The 18,786-nt window shown below is 31.9% G+C and overlaps 4 protein-coding genes across 9 annotated transcripts in view; 2 read left to right on the top strand and 2 right to left on the bottom strand.

The window, feature by feature from the left end:
• The window catches only part of Cow (Proteoglycan Cow), a 236,698-nt gene extending 229,031 nt beyond the window's left edge, over nt 1-7,667 (top strand). Inside the window, exons 8-10 of the mRNA XM_033344681.2 lie at nt 3,256-3,415; nt 4,580-4,806; nt 4,884-7,667. Of these exons, the coding sequence (XP_033200572.1) occupies nt 3,256-3,415; nt 4,580-4,806; nt 4,884-5,014 (518 nt within the window). The 3' untranslated portion in view covers nt 5,015-7,667. The remainder of the gene's footprint in view (nt 1-3,255; nt 3,416-4,579; nt 4,807-4,883) is intronic.
• Nucleotides 7,668-7,723: 56 nt separating this feature from the next.
• Fdh (alcohol dehydrogenase class-3 Fdh) lies at nt 7,724-9,736 on the bottom strand. Its single transcript, XM_033344682.2, has 7 exons — nt 9,580-9,736; nt 9,096-9,339; nt 8,789-9,009; nt 8,506-8,722; nt 8,301-8,431; nt 7,952-8,226; nt 7,724-7,864 (listed from the first exon to the last, which is right to left on the bottom strand). Exons 1-7 carry the CDS (start codon nt 9,598-9,600, stop codon nt 7,840-7,842), a joined length of 1,134 nt encoding a protein of 377 aa, XP_033200573.1. The 5' UTR covers nt 9,601-9,736; the 3' UTR covers nt 7,724-7,839.
• A 336-nt stretch (nt 9,737-10,072) lies between these two features.
• Nucleotides 10,073-11,664, bottom strand: PIG-F (phosphatidylinositol glycan anchor biosynthesis class F). 5 transcript variants are annotated; one of them, XM_033344683.2, is made up of 2 exons: nt 11,568-11,664; nt 10,073-11,274 (listed from the first exon to the last, which is right to left on the bottom strand). In XM_033344683.2, the coding sequence occupies exon 2, from the start codon at nt 11,254-11,256 to the stop codon at nt 10,558-10,560; it is 699 nt and encodes a 232-aa protein (XP_033200574.1). In that variant the 5' UTR covers nt 11,257-11,274; nt 11,568-11,664; the 3' UTR covers nt 10,073-10,557. The 5 variants fall into 5 exon arrangements, with proteins under 5 accessions (XP_033200574.1, XP_076476849.1, XP_033200575.1 ...); XM_076620734.1 differs by having other exon boundaries at nt 11,626-11,650; XM_033344684.2 differs by having other exon boundaries at nt 11,547-11,648.
• On the top strand, nt 11,626-18,746 carry Ltn1 (E3 ubiquitin-protein ligase listerin). Of its 2 annotated transcripts, none has more exons than XM_076620727.1 (22): nt 11,626-11,787; nt 12,067-12,276; nt 12,353-12,619; nt 12,705-12,820; nt 12,906-13,260; nt 13,333-13,517; nt 13,590-13,725; nt 13,807-14,493; nt 14,564-14,768; nt 14,852-15,203; nt 15,274-15,751; nt 15,836-15,951; nt 16,027-16,180; nt 16,246-16,361; nt 16,492-16,675; nt 16,758-16,932; nt 17,004-17,340; nt 17,404-17,550; nt 17,650-17,780; nt 17,858-18,261; nt 18,358-18,525; nt 18,600-18,746. In XM_076620727.1, the coding sequence occupies exons 1-22, from the start codon at nt 11,743-11,745 to the stop codon at nt 18,657-18,659; spliced, it is 5,028 nt and encodes a 1,675-aa protein (XP_076476842.1). In that variant the 5' UTR covers nt 11,626-11,742; the 3' UTR covers nt 18,660-18,746. The 2 variants fall into 2 exon arrangements, with proteins under 2 accessions (XP_076476842.1, XP_033200567.1); XM_033344676.2 differs by having other exon boundaries at nt 16,246-16,409.
• Nucleotides 18,747-18,786: the final 40 nt, after the last annotated feature.

The following is an 18,786-nucleotide window of genomic DNA, read 5'->3' as shown; positions in this document are numbered from 1 at the left end:
GTAGAACTAGGTCAATCTTGAGTTTATACTTCGCAATATGACGTTTCAATTGAATTTCGATAATTACTACGGTGAGTGGTAAGACCCGTGGATTCTCTACGTCATTCTGTTTCGTTGATTGGTTATCTTATTTAAATAACGTCGTATAACACGTATGATAAATAATTAGAAAGGTAATAGAAAGATGAACTATATATTAGAAGACGCAATAATTTTATACCAATGTCCAATATTATATATTGAACGAATTTTGAAATCTTTCTTAACATTTTTCGATTTTCGTACGTAATTCAAGAAGAACTTACGATTTCCTTCCATTTGGCTATCCTAATTAATTTTTTTAATAATATTTTTCATTAACTACGAAAAATATATTCATCGGATTACGAGGAATGTTAATTAACATTAACCTTCGATGTTGCGCACAAACGATATGCAACGGCCTACAACTTTCGTCACTTTATTTTCGTTATTCTAAATTTCATCTTATTCTAGAGAAATTTAATCATCTACTGTTAGCAATAGATTGAAAAAATGTATACGTAAGTTGAGTGGTCTATATATCGTAATAACGTGAGAAACATTAAATAGAAAGAGAGGGAGAATTAAAAAGGATTAAAAAGACTCCAGTGGCCGTTAATTACACTTTGGAAGTAGATAGCCGATCTGTTTCTCGAGTAATGAGTAAAATATTCCTGCCGAGCGATAATTTCAGTTAATTTCAGTCGCGTAAACAATAGACGGGCTTAAAAATCGCGTGACCACTGTAACGATAATTGCTCCGCGTGTTCTGCTTAACAGCTGGTAGAAACGGAAACGGTGGTGACGTGCTAAAAGTTGCTCTAATTATCAGTGAACTGCACATGCGATGACGTGGCGCAGCAAATTAGTAACAGGGGTAACGGCCATCGAAATTCTTGTAGTCATTCGTGTTATCGTGAACGATGTGCAACGATGGCAAACTAGTTTGCTTCTAAATAAATCCCGATCGACAATAATCGAATGAAAAGCTTCCTTAGTTTCCGGCGATTGTCTTCGCAAATTTGTGAGAGATATAGAAACGAAGAAAGATATTTTTTTAAAGAAGTAAAATTCTGCTATTTCAAGAAACAGAGAGAAGAACAAAATTTTACTACGAATAGATTCTTGAAATTTGCTATGGTTTTCATTCATAAGGAGAATAATCTTATCGTTAATTTCCACGTGATAGCAATTTTTTGATACATTTTACAGAAACAGCAGAAGGAAAGATAATGTGAATTATTTAAATTTTATATTTTCTGAAACCCTATACTTTTATATTCCATTGTTATGTAATTTAAGTTATTTGAACAATTGTCAAGTGAATAAAACTTTCCTTTTGAAAGAATTACGGTGATATAATAGGGGACTTATAGAGTTAAGATAGTCTCTAGACCATTAAATCCTATGGAGATGATTCCCAAGTTGTCAAGCCCAAATCGGATAGCTGGTGATTCGTGAAAGCTCGTTAAAACAGTTCCTAAATCACTGATCCCGATTAGAACGATCATCAAACAGAGTAATCCAGTCGCGATGACCCTAGAACCGATAGCGAGACTCTTGTAACAAGCCAAAGTCATCAATGTAACTAGAACAGGCACTACGATAATTTCGCTATTCTGTAAAATTAATAAAATTGATGAAATTTATAAAAAATAATTCATGATGCAATTACCATCTGTCTCGATATTATAGATATAGTGTCATGGTTTATTACTGTTGATTTTTCTGTCAGTAAACGCTAACTGTGTCCGTGTTATGGAACAAAGTCTTTTTTTATTCAAAATATATATATAATTCGTCAACGAGTAGAACGTTTTCATTTAATAATAATTGCAGTCACGAGTATGGACATGACATGCGTGTCCCAACTTCTGAACCCATACTACAGTTTTCGCGATCAAAAAGAACTTGACATATTTGAAAAACGTAATGAAAATAAAAATTGATTCAAATTTTGTTGTAATATCTGTAACAATGTGCTTTGATATTTATGGGCAAATGTCGGAAAAATGAAATTTTCTAGAATTAAAATTTCGAAGATTCAAAAAGTGCTTAATAATTAATTTTAGATTTTATCACTGTACACCACCCTTCCTTTAAATTCCTCGTTTCACATTTTTATCGCTAAAAGTGCTCTAATTACGAATATAAGCTACTTAAATACCACAATACAGAAAATTGATGAACGATCCTAAGAAGACAGGAAATTTTTACAAAATCTCTCCGCTGTTCGAGAAACTGGCAAGATTGTCTTATCTCGTTGACTGACGATACGTTTAACGTTATTTGGAGAAACATAGTTGTCAATAGACCCGTCGAGAATGACCAAGTCTCTCGTTATAGAAACTCGACGATCGAGTTGAATATACAAGAGACTAATTGCTCCGCACGAAAAGGGTGGCCTCTGGACATTACAACGCTTACGATCCGGCGTAGTTTGGAACTGCGGGAACTGCCTCACATCACTGCACGCTATTCGACTTCGGTACAATCGCTTTCGTACCAGCACGGAATTGTCCCGTTCAAAGGAATCGCTTCCACTTCAGATCTACCGATTACTCGGCTCTATCTCCGTCGATACTGTTTCCAGTTTGTAACATCTCCATTTAATCTTATCACTGAAATCAAAGACCATTTATTTATTAGGATCTTCCATCAACTTCGTGTATCGTAGAGTTTTACTCGCTTTCGTTTCCAACTAAACACTCTTGAATGGTATTTAAATATGAAAATAGAAATCTTTAACCAATTCCTTTAAAAACTTCGAAAACTTGATAAAAGTATTCGTTATAGTAATAAATATCGTTATTCAGTAGGTTCATATTTGACATTTATTATTATGACATGGTTATTCATATTGTATGCTAATCTTTTACTGAACACACGTTTGCGATAAATAACTCGTAACTTCCGTATACATTTTCAAATTGCTTTCAAATTTGACCAACGTGATACACCAGTCACGGCTCGCTATAGCTCTAATGAAATTTCAATATATTTCATACGACACATATATAGAATACGTCCTCTTAAGAATTCTCCATGATAAACGTTCAAACACTTGCTTGAGATAGCGTAACTGTATTCGATCGAGTTACTTTCATTTACTATAAAATACAAGTGACCAAGGTGTACCTGTAGATGCATCGATATTTATATTTCATTGGTGGCGTCTGTCTGCAGAGGCGCGCGGCCATCAGAATTCATATTTCATTCCCGTACCATTTCCAGGTCACTTCCCCATCGGTTGCCAGAGCGAGGTCAGGTGGATGTTCGGACACTTGGACAGTGACAACGACGGCAGGCTCTCTCTTTCCGAGTTGTACGGCCTGGAACACGATCAGAACGAGCCATGTCTGAAACCGTTCCTCGACGGCTGCGACACCGACGGGTAAGAAGATGACTTCCGCCCGTGCGATTATTCCATCCACGTACCTCTCCGCCACGTTGTAATCCGTTTGTCACATCGCGGTGAATTTTTCTTCTTTCTTTGTTATTTTTTTTTCCTTTTTACGTAATCCCGTCGTCCGTTGCTTGTAAATCATTAAACTCCGCGGATACGTGACCTGAAAAGGGAACGAAGAGAAACAGGGCGAGTTGGAGGAAAGGGAAGAAGATAGAGAAACCCTTTCAGTTTTTAATACCTTCGAGGGGCTTGACGCTCGAGCGTAATAGGTCTCGAGCGTACGTGCCTACGGAGCGGAGTGGCTGGTCGTTAAGAGGCAGACACATGGACCGTGTGTGAAACTTTCATTCCGAGTCGATTGCTTTTTACTCGCATGCAAACCGGGAAATAAGAAACGATGCCACGTTGCGTTTGTTACTCTCAAGAAGCGGAATTTCCGTTCTCTGTTGCAGAGTATGTATAGAGATTAAGTCGAGATGTTAGGGGATTGTTATGTAGTCTCCATGAAAGGTTTCCCTCGCCATTCTGGCACGGTGAACTCTGTTACCCAGTCTGTGGATCGTCTTAAATAATAAATTCATAGTAGCTTCTTGGTGTAAGATTATTAATGAGATATATAATACATATACGGCATACATGTAACTTTCATATCTATGACGAGGACTAAATGTAATAGATCAAAGGCATTGGAGATCCAACTACCGGATGAAGGATATTAGCTGAAATGAAGATTAAATTCGGTGGCTCGATTAGTTGACTAACTAAGTGGCTATGATTAGGTGATTTAAAATCCGGATAAGATGACAGAATATCTACATAAGAAAGTAATATACTTTGATACTCTAATCAAAATTTGCATAGTTTCTTAACTTCCATAAATTTGCAATAAACATTTATCTTGTTTTCCCGTTCCCATTTAACGCGACGAAATTCTTTATTTAATTAAATTAAAAAATCAAGATTATGTGATATGTAACTCGTTATATTTGAGCTATTGTACGGTCCAAATGTAATATGTAAATTTTAAATGATTTAGCCATCGCAATCTGAGAATTAAAGTTAACAAGAATCCCTTTCTGAGAAACCAATACATCACTGTACAATAATAAAGTAAAGCACCAAATATCTATCACGTTCGACAATTTCCAGAGACATCTTCGTGAATGGTCCCGAATGGTGCGGATGTTTCTCGAAGGCTGAACGTCCCTGCGCCGCTGTACGCAAGCGATCATCCCCCGACGTTGCACCTGCTTGCGATTCCCGAGGGTATTACCGAAGCACCCAGTGTCACCGTGGTCTAGGACTCTGCTGGTGCGTGGATCCTCACGGCGTGGAATTCGCTGGAACTAGAACACGTGGCAGCAAGCCAGATTGCGGTGAGTGTTCCTCGATTGCCAAGAAAAATACTTTTTCCAACGATTATTCGATTATACTTAACCTGCCGATATTTCAGACACGATCGTGAACAAGATCAGCAACGGAGGATTAAAGACAAACAGCGTGGACCTGGATGACGACGAGGATGGTGGTACAGATTCTGCTCAGGATCTTGAGGGCTCCGCCGATCAGCCATTGGACTTCTAGACTCCTTAGAATCAACCAGTAACAACAGCAACGGGAGCAGCACCTTAACGTGATGTCGAACAGCCGGACGACATTGTTTCCCCTTGTAAAGGGGAACGGGGAACGCTCGTCCTGGTCGTCCGCTGGTTTCGAGTATCGCCGTTGTGATTGGAGGTGTCTTCAAGTGAAACAGGTCGGCGAAGGCTGCGACCCACGCGTGAGCCTAAAAAAAAGAAAACGTCAGAAAAGCAACGAACAAATACGAGGATTAACGAGATGTGACACGAGCAGCGGATACACCCTCTGGCATCGTGATTGCACGAATTCAATTGCGTCCTCTTTAGCGATTGATCATGATCCTTAACCCGGGAATGATCATTTTTCAACAATTAATTTCCCGTAGCGATTTGTTGATTGATTATTTATAGATTGAATTGAAATAAGAATACTGTGTATAAAGGTCTTATTTTTCTGATATTTTTCTCGTCATTTTACGTTTACGGTTAATACAAATTAATCTGTTCGAAAACACAAGTGCCAAACGGGTTAAGAAGCTGCTGAATCAGAGAATCGTAGGAAGTTTGTACAGTGCAATAACCAAGGGGCTACATCGTGCAATGGCAATCTTGTGTGATGTTCTATTTTGATCAAAGACCACGGTAAGAGATGTCGATGTTCGACGCGATGAAAGAATCGTATCGATGATCCTTGATGAGATACGTTGTACCCTGTGTGCCCGTCGAGGTACCTCCATGCACAACTCGTCTATAAATAATATAATTATATACTATTTATGCATATACAAACTAGAGGTTTCACGAGAAAGGGAAGAAAGAGAAAGGACAGATGAAGAAGTAAGAGGAAAAGAAGGAAAAGAAGCTCATTCTCCATCGGATAAAATTCACATGTCCACTCCACGACGTATAAAGATTATAATACCTTTAACAAGAAGAGATACAAAAAAAGAAAAAGAAAAGAAAAAGAATGCTCTATGTAATTATGATTTCTAACCGCGCTAGATTAACGATATTTCGAATTATAATGTCTAAGCATAATATATATATATAAATATACATATAAATATATATATATAATACTGTCTATGACTTACGATAATACAGCGGACGAAGACAAGCTGGCTGAGAGAGAAAACCTGGCTGATCGTCAGCGAACGCGAAGGACTCGTCTAACACACTCTTAGAGAGATGCACACGCTTGAAAATGTAGAATATTAAACGGAAAAAGTAATTGCATAGTCCGAATCACGAGTTTATAGGTTTAATTGAGCTCGTAATAAAGCACCTTCGCTGGTTCTTAACACAGGAAAAAACGTACGCCGACAACTAATATAGATTTCCGTCGCTACGCTTATTTATTTTCTTCACGCTAAACGATTAATCTTTCTTCACCAATTCTGTCCTTTCCTTTTTTAATTGTCTTTTCTCTCGTAGCCATCTTGCGTTGCGAGGTTTAGTGTAAGATATATTGCATAAAAAAGGATGACCTATTTCATACTCGCTAACTACTAAACCGTAGTTCAATCACGACGAGCAAATCATTTTTTAAGCACTATTTTCATGGATATAATTAATGTCTGACTTTTTCTAGGATCGATAAAGACTTGGTTTCTACTGCTGAAAAAATATTTCTTTTTTATTGCAATAATTTTACATAATTTATATTGTAACAATTGAGGATACCTAAAGAACAAACTTTCTTATAATGTTTAACAAACACGTCGTGATTTAGCTGCGTTTACTGTAATTATAAGCATTTTTACTTAACAACTTTTACTTAACGAGTGTGTGGTACACCGTAGGTACTAGAGTATAACATGTAACCCGTAGAAAACTGATCGGTGTGACTATGTGAATATGCCCTAGTATTAGATGGCAATTTACGTAGGAATAGCCAGTGCAAATTATACCTATCTCTCATCTAGAACAAACATGGAGATTGAGTTTTCAAGTTTAGGGTACACATTGTTTCGTTGTATTCGATCAAATTCGAGCCATTTAGCGCTCTGATGTATTATTGATTAGAGATACATCTACTCTGAATTTCAGTACTTATATTTTAATCAAATCTCTATTCTTTTTCCAAACATTTGATCGATGGTATATGAAATAGACAACATCATTATGAAGTATTCACACCGAAACTAAATTGTACGTTTTATTATTCTGCGTAAACTGTGAGAGTAAAGTTTTTGCATTTTAACGAATAACATAATAGGTACCGCATCACTTTGAAACATTTAAAGTAACATAAAATAAGAATTCGTAGAAACTCTCCGTGCCATTTAAACATTTGGTGTACGGGAACCTCGTCCGCGATGAATTAATTAATTAACGTGTATACTCTTTGCTATGTTGAGCGCAATTTATATTCTGCCTGAATTATTATTATACCGTCGACCTAGATTAACAAGCATATTAACTTCAAGCAAACATACATAGTTTTACCGAAAGTCTTGCATATTGTATATACATAATTATATACAATGGAAAATCATCGTCTATGATCTTCGTACCGTGATGATTTTGTAAGGTATGCACCTGATCAAAGCGTAAAGAATTTTTACTTCATTCCGGAGCTACTATTAATATTTCACCAAATTGGTATTGTACATGTGGCTGTAAGAATTCTTTATGAATAAAGATTGTTGTAGAAATCCGGAGGTTTCGATTACTTTCAACCTAAATAACTACACAGAAGTAAAAGAATGTATTTATGCAGAAATATATTATCTTTATTCATGAAAAGTATATATTACAAAATATCAAATATTTTAAGCCATAATTGAAATACAAATGATATAAAACCTAGTAAAGATTTAATCTTTTTTAATATTTGAGCACTATTCTTAAGCTGCAATTAAAAAAAATTCATATTTATTATCAAAAAATAACATCAATATTTCAAAGAACTTGTTAAACGCAGATTATTGAAACTTACCAGTTGCCTGAATGCAACAAATCGAATCCCTCATTAATCTTATTGAACGAAAGAGTATGTGTAATAAATTCATCAAGAATTAATTTTTTTGCCATGTAATCTTGCACCAAATTGGGAACACTATCTTTGGACTTCCATCCACCAAATGCAGTCCCTTTCCACACGCGTCCCGTTACCAATTGGAATGGACGAGTGCTAATTTCTTGACCAGCTGCAGCTACACCCACTATAATGGATGTGCCCCAACCCTTATGACAAGATTCCAATGCAGCTCTCTAAACATAAAAAATATGCTAAGAAAGCCACCCAGCAATTTATTAAAAATTTCGATTCAATATTTAAAACTTACCATAGTGTTCACATTACCAACACATTCAAAAGTAAAATCTAGTCCACCATCAGTTAATTCTATTAACACTTCCTGAATTGATTTGCTATAATCTTTAGGGTTAAGAAATTCAGTACATCCAAACTTTTTAGCTTGAAAGAATAAATTTTTTTTATTATTTCTCAACATTTTTCATGCAAAACTTCAATAAGTTCTTTTATCTTACCCAATTTGAATTTACTTGGATTCAGATCTATTCCAATAATACGCTTGGCACCAGCTTGCTTACAACCAAATGCAACTGCCAATCCCACTGCACCTAATCCCCATATAGCACATGAACTTCCAGGTGTTACCTTAGCAGTGTTTACAGCAGCACCATATCCAGTAGATACTCCACATCCCAACAAACATACTTTATCAAGTGGAGCAATAGGATCAATCTGAATTATATAATGTCTTTAAATTATTTCAAGCAATTTTGAAATACCTACATAAAATAAAAGTACCTTAGCAAGAGAAATGTCTGCCACTACAGTATATTCAGAAAAAGTAGAGCAACCCATGAAATGGGCAAGGGTTTGTCCCTTGCAAGTAAATCTAGAAGTACCATCAGGCATTACACCTTTGCCTTGTGTAACACGAATTTTGCTACATAAGTTTGTATTTGGATGTGTACAGAATTTGCACTCTTTACATTGAGGAATGTATAATGGAATCACATGGTCACCTGTAATTTATATATGATATCTCTTAGTGGTTAGTAAATATGCAATAATATATAATATAATAAATAATATAACAGTAGTACAATACCAGGTTTAAATTCGGTAACATCTTCCCCAACACTTTCAACAATACCACTGCCTTCATGACCAAGAACACAAGGAAAAACTCCTTCTGGATCTAACCCGTCTAAAGTATAGGCATCAGTATGGCACAAAGCTACAGCTACAACTTTAATTCTTACTTCATGAGCTTTTGGTGGTGCAACTTCAACTTCTTCTAACGAGAGAGGCTGTTTCTCCTTCCACGCTACGGCAGCTTTACATTTGATTACCTAACATACAAAAATATTTTAATTCGTTATTTATTTGATCATAAATTACTGATCGCTATCTTTAACTTGGATAAATAGCTATCAAAGAATATGAAAAGGTATGTATAATTCTTAAAATAACCGTTTTTTGATTAAACGAAAATTATTTCAATGTAACGATTTATTGTAACAAATGAGTTACTTAGATTCAATTTAATCGTAACAATGGAACAAAACAATTTGTCAGAAAGAAATAAATACCTCTCCAGCTTTGTTCGACATTATTGTAAAATGCAATAGTTAATAAACGGTGTAAAAAGAAGCAAAAGTTGAATAAACAGTACTACGATGAATATTAATCACACCGGTCACGATACGTTCAGCAATCAAATGAAATAAATTGAAGGTCGTTATTTTAATGCTACTGACATCTAGTGCTTAAAAATTTGTACTCTAAAATCAATACAAAGATCTATACAAAATTTTAATGCAATTTATAACTTCAAAATAATTTATAAATGTATCAAATATGTATAATAATCGTTTAATATAATTCAAATAAATTTATTCACAATCTAGCTGTAATAATTTTGTATTATCCAATATATCAACATCCTATTATATAAAAATAATGGTACAAATTTGTATGAATTTTTAAATGAAAAAATAAAATTTGTTATTAGAGGGAAGATTAGCATATTTCAAAGGTAGTATTTAGCAAAATTTGTATTTATGTAATTTATTGAACACAATATTTCAATAAAAAGTATATAACGATTTTTATTAACAAAATTTTATTCTGACAACATTTTAATCTCAAACATTATCAAATTATTACATCAGAAACATTATATAATTTGACCTAATATGACTTCTATCGGAGATAAAGCCCACTTTGTACGGTACAATTTTTATTCTGTTTAGCTGTTTCTACAACTTGTACATAGATTTATAAATCATCCTCTTAACATGTTTATCTTTTATATTGCATTGTATAAAGTAGCAAATAATTTTGGTGTCATTAATAAAGACTAAAAAATTTTTCATTGCATATCATTCAAAATGCACAATCACTCTCCACTAGTTTCAAGTTGCTTCAAAACTATAATAATACAGAAGAGATCAATTAATTATAAACACGTCTCAATATTGAAATAAATTATTCCATGTACAAAATGTTACATTTATCAATTGGAATTTATCACTTTCAATTTTATTTATTTGCACAATCACTAATATTTATCTGTGAACTTTCTTATCTAATGCCAACATAGGTAATGTTTTTACAAGTGTAATAAAATGTGCAACTGTATAGCCAAGGAGAGCACCTAAAACACATGGAATTGGCCAAGCTTGCCATGGTCGATCCCAATCTAGTGGGATCACAATAGCACCCAACCATGTGCCTAAAAGAGTAGCTTGAATGTTTGTCTTTATAGCATCTACTAGAACATTGCCTTTCTGTGATTGTGCTCCTGTTATTATTTCTAGTGCACCATCCACTCCTAAATGCAAACTTGCAGGAACAAATGTGAGTGTAGTCAGTGTGGCAGTGAGCATAGTAGTTTCTTCATGATGCATGAATACTGGTGCACCAAACAATATGATTATAATGTAATATACAATGGATAAAAGGAAACCAGCTAACAGAAATTTGAAAATTTCTTTTAGATATCTAGACCAAGTTCTTCTAGCTCTTGAAGATGTCTTTAATTCAGTTTTTGTTATAAGCGTAGTTTCAGAGTGAAACATGGGAAACATCAATTTGATTACTTCTGCAAAAAGCAGAATCAATAGTACTGGAATGAATTTATACTTTCCCACATTATACAAATTATCATTTAACTTAAGTAATATCAGAATGCCAGGGAAGTAAATGCAAGTAAATGAACAATATGACAATAGCAACCTTTGACTCAATTTGTTTCCAACACTCATCTCCCTTATTTTCCTAACCTGTAATAGAAAATTGAAATGTATTCATGCTAAAAAATTTTCAAAATATTTTAAGTATATTTAGTAATTACTGTTTACTTAATACAATATAAAATAATCCTTCCTAATTTAATATTCGATACAATGCTAGATATACCATATATAAGATATATAATAATATACTAGATATAAATATATCATTATATTTTGTTAGATTTTTTAAATCTTTTAAAAGATTTAACGAGATTTTCATACATATTATCTTTTAATAAAATAGTACTATTAAGACGTACAAATAAATAAAAATTACGCACAATTTCAGCTTTTAATTGAATGGGAAAAAGTATATCACAATAAAAAAAATATATTCACATGTGCACAAGCATTAATAGATCAGCTGTTCCAAACGTTATACTAGTACGAAAGTGAATGCTCAAAATTTATGTGTAGTCACAATATTTCTTGTTTCTTGTTGTTCTTGTAATTATCATGGGAAAGAATAAACAAGCGCAACGAACCAAAAATAATGTAAAAGTAAGGGAAAATTTATATTTATTGAAAAGATTAATTTGTATAAAAATTTTATAGGTTAAGTTTTATTATTATAACAATTTTTCTTAATCCAAAATTATTATATTTCTATAAAAAAATTATATAGTAATAACAATTGTATAAAATCATATCTTTTTAAAATAGTTATTTAATTTTAATCATTATATCAAAATTTTTTATATTCTTTGATGCAATCCGTCAATGAAAATTTTGAATCATTATTACAAACATTTCAATATTATTGTTATTTATCATTTATAGCCATCAAACAGCAGCAGAAGTGCAGAACTCCTGGGCACTTCGATGCCAAATTTTGTTGGTTTCTCAGCTGTAAAGGATGGAGGATACGTACCTATATTACCAGGTTTAGCACTTTGCAATACAAATGAGGTTGAAATGAATAATGTTGATAATAATTTTCAAATAGTACTAAAAAAAATGAATAAGAAAGATTCAACAACAAAATGCAAGGTGACAAACAATTATCTCTATTATGTACAAAAATAAATATTGAAGACTAAAAATTTTTATTTTTGATATTTTTCAGGCATTAAAAGAATTTGCTATTTTGTGTAAAGATTCAGAAATTTCAGCTGTGAAAGGAATGTTACCATTCTGGCCACGATTGTATTGTGCCTTAGCAATTGATATAGAACACAGAGTAAGAGAAACTGTACAGTTAGCACACGCAGCTGTTGTAAAACGTGTAGGTAGGGGTATAGCAATGTATTTGAAACAGCTAGCTGGAGCTTGGTTCACTTCTCAATATGATACATATCCTCCAGCTGCATCTGCTGCTAGTAATTCATTTAATGTAAGTGACTATAATTTATTAATAATAAAAACTTGAAACTACCAAAATTAATATCTACTTTAAGGTGAATATTTTTTACATATAGGATACGTTTCCACCAAAAAAAGTTATTGATGCCATTGTGCATTGTCAACATGAAATCTTGACTTATATTTGTGATAATATTACTGTTCATAATGCCCAGACTTTATCTATACAAAAGTATGTTTCTTATGCAAATATATATTTTTTAAAAAATGTAAGAGATGTAGATTATAGGACTTATTATGTTACAATTTATTATTAGGAACCTTACTAAAGAGGAAATGGAATTAAAATATCAGAGTGTGCTAATATCTAGTTTATATGGATACAGTGTTTATTTGAAGAAAGTTCCTATCCAAAAAATTGAGGATATGATTGATTTTCATAATAAAATTATAAACAGCAACAAATTTTGGAAGCTAGCTAAAAATGATTCTGTCCCAGTCAAAACAGCTTTCTTTAGTGTACTAACATCAATGATTGAGAATGCTAATCTATTACTGCAAAATGAAACAAAAAAAACTGTAACAACTATCATAAATAATCTTGATGAAACAGAACCTGCATTGTTGACGGCTGTATGGGAATCTATGCTTAGTACTATAAACAAAATAGAGGTAAATGATTATTATCTATACTGTTTTTGACATCATGAGTTTACAACATTAAATGACATATTATCTTTTCAGGACTGGTACACTGTAGTAAATATTGAGAAACTAGTATTACCGGCGTTATGGCGTGTTTTACGAAGTGTACAATGTTGCGCTAGTATTGTTTATCCGAATTTATTACCCTTTATTAGTCAATTTCCAAAACTAAATGTTGATCCTCATTACTTGTATATATCTTTCTTCAACCATATGCGACAAGGGTATTTAATTAATCAATTGAATTAAGTGTCTTAATTATATTAAATTACGCAGCATTCATTAATTTTTTCCAGATTTTCCGTTAAAAGTGTACAAATGAGCCGTTCTGAGATGCTTGCGGTGACGACATCGTTCACCGAATGTTTGCGTTATACAGTATTTTCAAATGTTAATAATCGAAACTTATGTAATGCTCTACTCATTGAACAGGTTTTTATTTTATCCACTTATGTACTACCGTGATGATTTCTACAAAAGGAATATTTATAACTAATTGATTAATTATTTTAGCTCATACCATCATTAGAAATGTGTTTGAAAGAAAATAGTCCAATGAAACAAATATTTTTTTGTGAAATTACTCATTTAATACGATATTGGAGTAAAAATCGGCACAATGATGATTATAAACTTTATTCTTGTTTGATACAAGAATTTTGGCGAAATCTTGATATATTGTTCACTTCACTTTTAAATGCCAACGAAAAATCCGAAACATTTGATACTCCAGATACAAATAATTCTCAAATAGAATTTCTAAACATATTAAGGACAGCCCCTGAGCAGTGTCGGAAAAATTTGCAGGTGAAATTTTGTAATCCGGAGGAGAATGTAACAACTCAATCTCAAATACAAAATGTGGAAAATGATACCGATATTGAATTTGTTGCTGAGCTTAATAAGTTTGTCAGTTCCCTTTGCATAAAATATTTTAACCACATTATTGGGAAACGTGAAAAACAATATGTCACATACCTAAACAAGCTTATAACTTGTTTTGAAAGCGATGAACTTTTTAAAAATTTATCCGACTTTCTTAAAACGCAAATTAATTTACTTAATTTCTGTAATGAAATTTTACAAAATTGGTTATTGGAACGATCAAAAGAAACTAACCATATAATAGAACTAATATTCAATCTTATGAAGTACATGGATCATTCTGAAAAAAACGAAATTTTAAAATCATTAATAGAGGTAAAAGATAAACATTGTTTTATGTGTTATTAAAAGGATATATATCACTGTACATTTTATTTGCTTTCAGTTTGATGATATTATAACTACAAAAAGTGTCATACAGTGCGCTTTATCTAAGAAACATAGAAATGATGTTATAGTACAGAAATGGTGTTCACAATCTAAGATTAATAGTATATTGATAGAAATAGCAAAGGAAATTGCTTCAAGCAATTATTCAAGTAAAAATCAGAATCTTATATTGTTATCTTTTGAACCTCTAGAGGATGGTAGTAAGTTCTTGATATTTATTTAATTTGATTGCATTTTGTTAGTACAATACAGATAAATATTACATATACATATATTTTTTTAGGTTTGCTAATAAAAGAAGAAGCGGTCAATGAAATTATATCTATACTTTGCAATTCATTCTATGAAATAGATGAGATGTATCTGTTAGATTTCACCTATTTAATTTGCTGTATTGTTCCATTAGCATGCTCTCATAAGGGAACAACAGCAGGAGCAATACAAATATTAGGAACCCTTTTCGAATTGCGTTCACATAATTATTTCAGTAATAATTCTGACTACTATCTGATAGATACAATGCGAGATGTATGGATGAAAGGACTTTTGAAAACAGTTCGAGAACTTTCACGATCTGAATTTATTAATTTGACTAAAATGTTTGCGACTTCTATGTGGAAAAAGATATATAATCGGTAAGAAAATATGTTCATTATTTATAAAGTATTTTAATCCACTTTTTATAATATTTTCATTATGTTCCAGAAATGAAGAATATGATAAAGAAATATTGGTTAACATAGCCGTTGATTTTCTTGAAACTATACTTGATAGTGGAATCTTCTATGCAGAAGAAATTATTTTAACATTTTTAACAGATTCTGATATCACAACATGGATAGCTGAAACAACTGGGATAATCATATATGGTGAAGTAATAACTGGTGAACTGCATGTGTCATCTCTTGATCAAAATATACAAATTCACCAGAAATGTATGTCTATTGATTTAACCAGTAATACAATAACGGATAATACTGAGAGTTGCTTAAAATGGGCATTGTTTAATATAAATTTATTAAATAATCTATGTTTGAGATCAATTAGCAAATGTAAAACGGAAGAATCCAGTACTGAAGAATTATTGATACACAATTTGAATTTACCAGGAGCTACAAATTTATTAATTACTGTTATATATTCGATTATTTTGGGCGAACTTTACTCCAAACATTACAAATCTGTAAGTATAGTCATAGCTTGTAATATAGGAACACTTAATTTCAATAAGAAAGGAATTAATATTTCACTGAACAATTATTTTCAGACCAAATGCTATAATAATGTAAATAAAACTTTAGTGACTGTACAAGATAGTTTTAAACAATTGCAGATATATATTAATGAAGATACATTTAATGAAATTCGTGATTATATAACAATGTATGTATTTTGAATAAGTCTTTTTAATAAGAGAATTATTTTATAAAATATTACTCACTTTGATCATATTTGCAGGAATTTTTCGAAATACGGAAGTATGTTATCATATATAATATACTTTTGTTGTACAGAATTATGTCCTACCAAAGAACCTAAGGAATTATTTGAATGTTACAAAAGTAGTGACATATTTTCTCTAAATGCAGAAATAATGCTTCAAAGGCTACAGGTATTGCACTATTAATTTTAAAATTAATTTTTAATTCCATAGAGTAACAGAAAATTTTATCTTAGATTCTATCCAAATTTGAAAATTTGGATAATACCTTGTATACATGGAAGACAGATGATAATATTTCTGAATTAATACTGACAAGAACCATGTTGATTAAAGAAGAAGATATTTCGAAGTACTGTAGAATTGTGGAAAACAATCCTTCATTACCAGATGATAACATGTATTTTAACATGTGTTTTATATCATAAATATCAAACTTCTAAAAATCAAAAATATATAACGCTTTTATGTTTCTTTTACAGTGAAATTTCTGAAATTTCCTGGGATAAATTAAATATACCTTTGGAACTTATAAGATTGTCAACAGAACTCGTAAAGAAAATTCCATCCAAATTAACATATAAACATTGGAATTTTATATTAATATCTATAATCCTATGGCCGCATTCTGTTACTAATTCAGAACAAAATATTAATAATTTTAAGGTGCGCATCTAATTATCTATATTGTCTGAAAATAATGTATATTATAAATTTGGCTTATTTTTATTTATATTGGTATCTACAGGTATCTACAATGATAGTAGCCATTTGCCAACTTTATCACGCAGTGCAAGATTTAATTAACAAGCATGAACAGGAAAAGATAAAAGTCATGTCACCAAAGATATTAGATGAATGGAGAAATGCTCTCGTCAGTGATGCACAAAGTGGAATTGTTCGCTGTTGGATGCTTTACGCAGGTATATTTATGATTTAAATTTTAAGTCATTGACTTTTTGTTTGCAATTTATAACTATATTTTGTGTTTCAGATTCGTATAATGAAAAAACAACAGCTTTGAAACCTGTCCTATTGTTGGATCACTTAGGAAAAGCTATAAAAATGGTGAATGGAAATGTAATTTTCAAAAGTTACATACCTCTCACAACAACTGTTGAGCTGGCATTGAAATTACTTCAGTCTCCCATAGCTAGTATACAATTAGGAGCATATCATATATTAAAGCACGCAGTACCAGTGCTTGTGCAACAAGACAAAGATACTGCTGAATTAGAAAATTTCAATGTAAATAGCCTGAACATTAAAAAAATGGAAAAAGTACTTCAGAATACGCAAAATATCGTAAATATCATTCTAATGGATTTCAAGTAAGTTTTCAGTTATTTCTTTATTCACAGAAAACAAACTTTTAATTTATGATATTTTCCTAGATTATGTGATACTGTGAGTTGTACTATTCAACCATACACAGATTCTTATACTTATACTGTCGGATATTTATTATCATGGGCTATCGTCCTAGAAATGTGTGCAAATGCTCATGGAGATTTACTATATCAATATGCAGAGATACTTAAGTAAATATGTTACTTATTTTCAATTGAAAATTCACTTTCAGGGATTTTATTAATTCCAATTAATATTAAGGTTTCAATACTTATATATATGTGTTTTAGGGATAATTTTTTTCCTAATTTATTAAATAACATATTTCGATTAATGCCAGTGGAAGTGCTTCAAGACAATAAGAACAAGGGTGCTAAATTAATGGAAATTTTTTCTACTGAACCATCTCTAGATTTTTTCGGTAATAATATTTAAATTGCCTTTTGCTTTTGTTATATATAACTTTTGTTTTAATATCTATTCATTTATATCTCATAGAAAGTTGGACAGAATGGAGACTTGACCATATCGTATGTTGGTTATACACGAATAGTTTAAGACATTTACCAGTGTTAGTGAGACAATGGTGGAGTACTGCTGACAGTAGAGTCAGTGCCGCCGTGGATAAGATTACAACTCACTATGTTAGTCCTATGCTTTGTCAAGAGGAACTTCTCAACAATAAATTACAAAGCATCGAAAACATGCAAGTGAAGGTACATCCAACATTCCGCGAAGTGGTAGCTTTGTATCAAATGGATGATACAAAACTGGAACTTAATATTGTATTGTCACCTAATCATCCATTGGGACCAGTTACTGTTGAACCTGGACAACACGCGGGTGGTACAGTGAATTGGAGGAATTGTCACATGCAATTGTCCATATTTCTTACACATCAAGTAATAATTTATCAACATTAGTCAATTAAATTAATTAATTAATGTTTATAAGCATAAAACAATTAAGGAAATTTGTATTTTGTTTCCTTTTTATAGAATGGCTCCGTATGGGATGGACTCACATTATGGAAAAGAAACTTAGACAAGAAGTTTGCTGGTGTAGAAGAATGTTGCATATGTTTCAGTATTTTTCATATAAACACATATCAAATACCAAAATTATCGTGTCATACATGTCGCAAGAAATTTCATACTTCATGCCTGGTAAGTTTTTAGTATCCTTAATATTTAATAAAATTTCGTATGATTAATGCCGAAATATTCACTTTGCTTTTCAGTATAAATGGTTTAGTATAAGTCAGAAGCCCACATGTCCGATTTGTAGGAATATATTTTAATCTATTATATCATTTATAAAAAATAATTTGTATTTCTGTGTAAGTAAATAAATTAATGTATGTACATAATAAAATTAATGAAAGAGATCTATTGTCAATCAATTATATAACATTGTATAAATTTTCT

This window comes from Bombus vancouverensis, chromosome 8 (genome assembly GCF_051014615.1).
Source record: "Bombus vancouverensis nearcticus chromosome 8, iyBomVanc1_principal, whole genome shotgun sequence".
Lineage (NCBI taxonomy): Eukaryota > Metazoa > Arthropoda > Insecta > Hymenoptera > Apidae > Bombus > Bombus vancouverensis.
This window is presented reverse-complemented; position numbering and strand designations above follow the sequence as displayed.